Here is a 7,792-nt window from a genome sequence, read left to right as displayed (position 1 = left end):
CAATCATTTGTTAAGGTGAAATAATGCAAATGTCAATAACAGGGATACTCAAGATCTGGGGACTGGTGGGAAATATGTGAAGGTGATAAATAAAATATATGTAAAATATGTAATTAATATATATATTATTATATATATTTTATTATATATATATATATTTTTTTTTTTTTCTCCAAACGATTGCGTGAGCAGCGGTGCCTTAAGGAGGCTGGATACCATGGAGTAAATTCTGAGAAATGACTGATTCAGGGACACAGGTGCAGCACTGGTCTAAGGAGTTGTGTTTTCAGATCTCTGTCAGCCAAGTTTTCACAGACTGTTTTACTCTGGACATTCACAAAATTCCGTTAAAGCCTTAAAATGTGCATCTGTTCAAATCTAGGTGGTATTTAAGGCTGAGGAAAATGTACAGTGTGTTTTAGATAAAATTGTTATTATACTTGCTATGATGAAACCATTTAATTTAGATTATGATAACTAACATGGGTATTGGATTTTTGGTTTACAAACCATACATTTATATCCAGGTACATAAATAAAAAATTATGCACAAATTCAAAATGTGCACATCTGGAATTTGAAAGAGTTTCTTAACTCATGTCATACTCAAACCTGATCTGACCTTATGCTTTGCTATGTATAGTCTTTAATAATTCTGTCGGATGTGAATATCACATATTTTGCTGCAAATACATGATTCGATAACAGGGTGCTACCATAGACCCCACCTGGGGTGTTAAATATCGTTATATTGTTATATTGGGGTGTTAAATATGTCCATATTACCTTCCTAAAATCTGAAAATTTCTAGATCTCAAAACATATCTGGACATAAGTGTTTTGGTGAAGGGATTGTGGACCTGTGCTATATAATGTCTTTAATGAATAAGGTACTTATTCTCAATTAAGTAAAGTAGCAGTTATGAGAAAATGGAATACTAGAAAATGGAATTGAAAATTGATGCCAAAATTAATTTAAAGGACTCAGAATTGGTCAAGATTTTAAAATGCTGACATAAATAAAGATGTGGTGAGTTATCCATAGCTATGCTGCTTATTTGAATTATAAGTAAAATCATGATGTACAAGTATTCTAATTGTATTTTGTCTTTTTCCTTCTGTGGTCATTAGTCCTACACAAGCAAAGGCATACTGTCATAGTGGAAAATTTTCCATACTCAGAATTTAGATTAAGAATCCACCTCTTTTTCTGTCATTTTCCTAGTCATTTAGACTCCTCGACCTCTTTCCTCCACTGTAAAAATGGAATAAGTAATTTAGATTAATATAAGTCCCTGCCTGAATTTCAAAATGAAATGATTCTAAACTTCATTATTTTATATTTACATTTTATTTTCTTATCCCATTTGTTTCTAAAAATAGTACATAGGGCTATATAATATCCTTAAGCTGTGAAAGAAGTGTTTTGCTGGTTTTGAAAAAGAGAACCCTCTTAGACTAATCAATTTCTTTTGTACACAGTGCAAGTTCCAGGGCCAATAGAAAACCTGCAAGCTGTATCTACCTCACCTACCTCAATTCTTATTACCTGGGAACCCCCTGCCTATGCAAACGGTCCAGTCCAAGGTTACAGATTGTTCTGCACTGAGGTGTCCACGGGAAAGGAACAGGTAGGCAAGGGAATGGGCCCAATGCTGCCACTTATTGGATGGTCCTAGGACCAGAGCCAAAGGAGGATATCTGCAAACTCAGTCCAGTCCAGCATGTTAACTGGATAGCTGGTCAGTTTTAAAGTACTTGTTATCAGAAACTTGAAGCGATTTAATTGAATTCTGATTGTAAGAGAGGCAATTGGGCAATGATATAAAGTCACTATAAAGGATGTGTTCTTTTTTTTTTTTTTTTTTGTCTGAGTAGGTAGGGGTCTGGGCCAGCATAGCCACATTTGTATTAACTCGTCTGGTCCTAGAAAGCATTTGCATCATTAGTCCTTATCTTAAGGGTGATCTGTCTTTTGTTCAATGACCTCAGTCAACTTGCATTTTTCATTCTTTTGTATTTGAGTTATTTCTGTCTTCTCACCATCAGGTTGTAGTCCTCTATCACTTTTCATTGTTTTCAGGAAACCTCACTCCAGAGGCTCCTTGCCTCCCTCTTACATTCTGCTTCTAATCTGTGGTTTGCACAGACCCCACAAAATAGGAAAATTAAATTTTCAGATAAGTATTTAGGGGGACACACATGAAACTCAGCAATTCTGTTTTGTGACACATATAGGACTACTGAGATATCTTTACTTCCAGATTCTCGACTTCAAGTGTAAAAAGATATATAGACAAGTGCACAGTTAAATAAGAAAAACGAAGATCCCACCTTGGGATAACAGAGTTCTTCGAATGTGTTATGAAGCTTGCCAAGCGTACAGTGGTCTTCATGCTCCCACATAAACTGCATGATAGAGATTTTGCTTTTTAAAAAAAAAAAATGTTTTGCAACAGTCCTATTCAGACATAGTTCAAGCCCTAAGTTATATTGCACAATAGGAATCACTAAGATCTCCTTCTATATAATTATCCATCCCATCTTTTATTTATTTGCTGTCCTCATGCAATTTAGCTCTTGCTTCCATCTTTCTGTTCTCTCCATTTTCAACGTGTTTTTGGCTTTTCCATAATGGATTTCACCAACCCACTTAAATTTAGAAATGATGTTACCCGAGACAAACATGAGTGTGAGCATCACTGTGGAAAGTGAAATAATGGGTCTTCCAGAACACACCAGCTCTGATTTCTCAATGACCTTCCCCTCTAGTACCTCATTTCTGTAGCTGTGAAGTACTGAAAACTGTTCCAAACCACCTCACAGCCTTGTGAGACACAAAGATTGTGGCAAAGTATCTGTCAGTTTCAAGAACTGTGGTTATGTTTCAGCAAGGGGAGGAAGAAATCTACTGTTTCTTAGTGAATTATTCCATTTCAGTAGAGCAGCAACTCTCTATTCCTGTGGATTCACAGGCTGCCTTCTGCCTGTCAGCGTTTCGGTGTGGGTGGAATACGGCACACCATTCAATGTATTGGGCGGTGTTAAACATATTGGAACTTAATGACTGTAAAAATAGCACGATGGTATTTTAACTAGGAGTCTGCAGAATGGTTTGGGATTTAGTGGGGGAGTGTGTGTCACAAGCTAGGTTTTACAACAACTCATTATAAGGCTAGAGCATAGTTTTGTGAGTAAGAGTCTAATACCCAATTCACTGATTGCACAGAATGGCTGCCATTTCTGCTTTAATATTACTCCTGAATAACAGTTTGGCATTTTATGTCTCCAGAATATAGAAGTTGATGGACTATCTTATAAGCTGGAAGGCCTGAAAAAATTCACGGAATATACTCTTCGATTCCTAGCTTATAATCGCTATGGGCCAGGAGTATCTACTGACGACATAACAGTGGTTACACTTTCTGATGGTAAGTTACAGACCGTGAAACTTGACTCACATATTTGATAATGATGGCATAATATTGCTCGTATGTGATAGATTGCATCTTTAAGGCTCTCTGATTAAAACTTTATGACATATATTAGCATAAATTAAGAATTTGACTTGTTCACTCAAGCTATCTATTACAGTTCAATTTAAACTTTCAAAAGGTATGTTATATAGTCTGTGTCAGGATGTCCTAATAGGTGATCTTCAAAAGTGTGACTACTGCCTAAGAGTTCAAATCATTGGTGCGGGGTAGGAGTCTCTATATGTCTATAAACACAAACACATTTGTGGGTGTGTGTGGACTAATCTACATCGGTTTGTTACTTTTTATTTCTGTTCTGAAGGAGGGGTGGGTGATTAAAACTGTAAACAATGGACAGTCCTCCTACATATACCACTTAATTTGAAAATACATTGTAAGGATGTAGGCCAAATAATCCAGCATTGAAGGTATTAAAACTAAATGGGACAATGCATAATTTTAGTTGTACCTTGCCTAACAAGTGAAATATTAGACATATTTTCTGTAATATCATAAAAGAGAGGAAGAACTCTTAAGAAAAAGATGGATTTGGCAAAGCAGTAGCAGAGGAAACTAGAGCTTTAAGAAAAGGATAAGGAAATGTTGGGAAATTTAATGACAAGTGAAAATAAAGGGCAGCAGAGTATATGATGTGGAGCCAGTGGAAATTCAGGCAGGTGTAGAAATGCAGAGATGGCCTCCATGAATATTAAAAAGGCAACAAGCTATCTCTTTTCAGCAACGGTTTCCATGTTGTTGTATATAATTCTATAAATTATTGATCTTCTGAATTTCAAGGAAAAAAAAAGACTAACTTGTGCTTCTTTAACCAATCCATCATTGTTTAATCTGGAAAAGTATCTGGGTGGGTCTTTCACACAATATCAGTGGATCGAGGAAGGTCATGCATGTTATTAAGGATAGCACAGCAAAGACACAGGAGTGATGCTCATTTGCAATTTCAACTTAAAAAAAATATTTTATATGTGACACTGCTTCAGTATCATTTTTAATGCCCATCCGTCTGATTCTGTTATTGAAGACAGAATAGAATATTTATTGGCAGAATAAATTACTTCACAACTTATAATTATAAAAATAAAAGGAAAACAAATGAAAATGAATATTTTACATAATTTATGTAGATTTCATTCACACTCTGAACTGTAATACTGTGGCCTTATTCTCCACTTTGGTTTTAAATGCCATAAGTGAGAGAGAGAGAGAGATTATTACTCATTAGTCTAAGAATTATTATCTCTAAGTGTTGAAACAGTTAGGACTTAGAAAATGCCTGTCACTAAATAAAAGGATTTCATGACCCTAACCCAACAAACGTCACTGTGCAAAGGATGCCACCTTGTCTTTATCGATGCATTTGATAGGAGAAAGCAGGAACTGAATGGCCCCCTCGGACTGGGCTCCTGGACCTGGTCTGCATTCCTCTTCACAATGAATTCATCTCTTTTGATTTCCAACAAAACCCCTTACACTCTTGGCTTTCCTTTCTTGTTATCCAGTCCCCTTCTTTCTGCTCAATCTGATATCTTCACTCTATGGGAGCTGACCATGAGGAGGTCACACATCATACAGAGATGTATTTCATACATTTCCTAGCCTCCTACTTCCCAGTCTTCAGTCATGAAGCTGTCTTCTCCTTGACTTTCTGGATGTTATAAAAGGGAGATGTTGTGGAAATTAAATGGGCTAATCCATGTGAGCACATAAAATATAAGCATGGCATAGATTTAAGTGTTCAATAAATGTTATCTATGACAAGGTACATGTCATTTTTTCTCCTATACTACATGTTCCTTAATGTGAGAGATGCTGTTATATTCGTCTCTGTATTCATCATCTCAGTATTTACTGAATTAATCAGACAGTTCAACAAAACAATACAATTGTTAGTATGTATAGACTTATCTTTAGGACTTCCCATTTATGTGACTAATTTGATAGATGGCTGTGTCTAAATGCATCTGTGTTATAGAGAATACCGTGTTTCTTATCAGGTCAGAGAAACCCTTACCATAAAAATTTGTATTGGGACCGTAAAAAAATGGAACAAAAACAAAATAAAATGCAAATAATTTTTTTTCTGAATTAATTATCCAAATGGTATTCCTGTTCACGCTAAAATGCTTGTGAAGATGTTTATCCTGATAAGCTGTCATCTCTAACTTAGCCATCTTTAATTGTTTTTCTGGGAGGAAAGATTGTTTTTCATTCAGATTCCTCCACTTATGGTATCTTTTTTACAACAATCTACTTCTTTAAACCATTTGGGATTTTAGAACATCAGATCTAGGGAGCCTAATATTTAGTGTGGAATGTAACTAATTTTGCCTGTTTGTTCTCAAACACTGTCTCTTGAAGTAGTTGACAACTGTAGGTCATTAAAATATTTTCTGAATCAATTAATATTTATGAATTTCCTTGCCAGTTTGCTCAGTGCCCAAAAGTGGAAGGACCCAATTTCATAGGCAAGCTTAACTATAAGAATGTACTTCTTGCTGTTGTCACTGGTATTTGCTGAGTACTTATTAGTGCAAGGCCCTGCTCTAATCACTTAGCATTATTAACCTTTAATCCTCATGATACTCTAATTTTTTTCCTACTTTACAGATAACAAAGCTAATACTAGAAAGAGGTCAAAGCTAGTAAGCTGCAGAGCCAGGTCACATAAGCTAGTAAGAAAAGAAGCAAGATTTACTGTGAAAAAATCTTGAGTTTCTCTTATTCTGTAATGAATTTCTCATAATAATTGCTTAAAGTGCAAAGCTCATAATTATATATCAGTTATTTCAATCCATAAATTATGGGTACAGGACAGCACACATTTGGTAAGGGGAGGAATTCAAGTGCCTGTCTATATGGAGATTCATTTACAAATGTTGTAATTTCATCTACTCTACAGAAAGCATCATCATCATAGGTATCAAACCAACATGTTTCACCATATTGAGGGGAGTTTCTGGACCAAAAGTCTCTGATTGGCTTTAATGAACCAATTGTAAATGATAAATTTCTTGACATTTTGAAGAGAAAATAATGAACTATGGCCTTCCTCTTCCCCTAATGAGACAATGTAACATCTTGGGAGATCAAATAAAGAAAAGCCCAAATAAATGTGGATTCCATTTGCTTCCACCACGCATCTAATCCTATCCACTATTTCTCAATAATAGGGGAATTGATAGTGAGAGGGGTGGAGTGGAGATTGAGAACTAAAAATGCTCTAGGAGAAATGCTCTACTTTCTTTCCTGATCATATGAGGCAAGAACAGCCAGTGTGTTCCAAGTTTGTGAAGTTATGTGATGGAGCACTTAGCATTTTTTTCAGTCGGTGCCTATTTTAATTTTCAATTCTTTACAGAATAATTTGAATATGGATTGTATTAAATTCTTCTTCATTGTGAGGATCTCATTCTGTGTAGTTTTTCTGATCACACACATTGTTATTATTTCCAACCTACTCTAATATTTCCTCTTTTAAAAAAGAGAATATGGAGATGGTCTTGTTAAAGCCTCTGCATTCTTCCCTTCCCTGAAAACTGGACTGGGATGTCCGCCAGTCTATGAAGGTAGTTTGGGGAAGTCCGTCTCATTAATGTAACATTTGGGAAGAATCGAGAAGATAGGAAGGTTGCCAAATGCAAAAGAGCCCTTCTGACTATTTTAGCTTCAGAGAAAAAAATCTTAATGTTTTAATCATAGTAACATGAACATGGAATATAAGATATAAAAGAATGAAAATTTGAGAAATGAGTTTTGAAGGAAACTGGTCTGTTTAAAAAAAAAAAACCACACACATACTTTAAGAACTCCAGAAAAAAGGACATCCAAATGCCACCAAACAAGTGAAAAGATGCTTCACATGGCTGGTCCTCAGGGAAAAGCAAATAAAAGCACTACATACCTACCAAATGACTAAAATGAAAAAGATCCAGAAAAAAAAAAAAAGTTGGTAAGAATAATGGAAATTCTGGAAATTTGCTATATTTAACATATACATAACACCGATAGGGATTTCTACTGCTACTGGGATTTCCAGTCCTAGGTATATAATGAAGGAAATGAGTACCGTTGTTCATCAGAAACCATGTACAAAAGTTTTCATAGCAGATTTAGTCTCATAGCCGCAAACTGAAAGTAATCCAATGCCATTCAAGAATAGAATGAGTGAATATTAAACAGAATGGTCCTGTCTTAGGATACATAGGACCAATTAAAAACCCCAAAGAACTGAAACTACTACAAGATGCACCAGAAAGAATAATCCCGAGAAATAATAATGAGCAAGAGAAACCAGC

General features: G+C 35.4%; 1 protein-coding gene across 1 annotated transcript in view; it reads left to right on the top strand.

Annotated features, from left to right (window-relative positions):
* Positions 1-7,792, top strand: part of DCC (DCC netrin 1 receptor) — a 704,420-nt gene that overhangs the window by 418,741 nt on the left and 277,887 nt on the right. Inside the window, exons 10-11 of the mRNA XM_008693128.2 lie at positions 1,483-1,631; positions 3,293-3,431. Of these exons, the coding sequence (XP_008691350.1) occupies positions 1,483-1,631; positions 3,293-3,431 (288 nt within the window). The remainder of the gene's footprint in view (positions 1-1,482; positions 1,632-3,292; positions 3,432-7,792) is intronic.

The sequence above is a fragment of the Ursus maritimus genome, unplaced genomic scaffold (genome assembly GCF_017311325.1).
Source record: "Ursus maritimus isolate PB19 unplaced genomic scaffold, ASM1731132v1 scaffold_18, whole genome shotgun sequence".
NCBI lineage: Eukaryota > Metazoa > Chordata > Mammalia > Carnivora > Ursidae > Ursus > Ursus maritimus.
The sequence above is the reverse complement of the archived record's forward strand: the minus strand, read 5'-3'. Positions and strand labels throughout refer to the sequence as shown.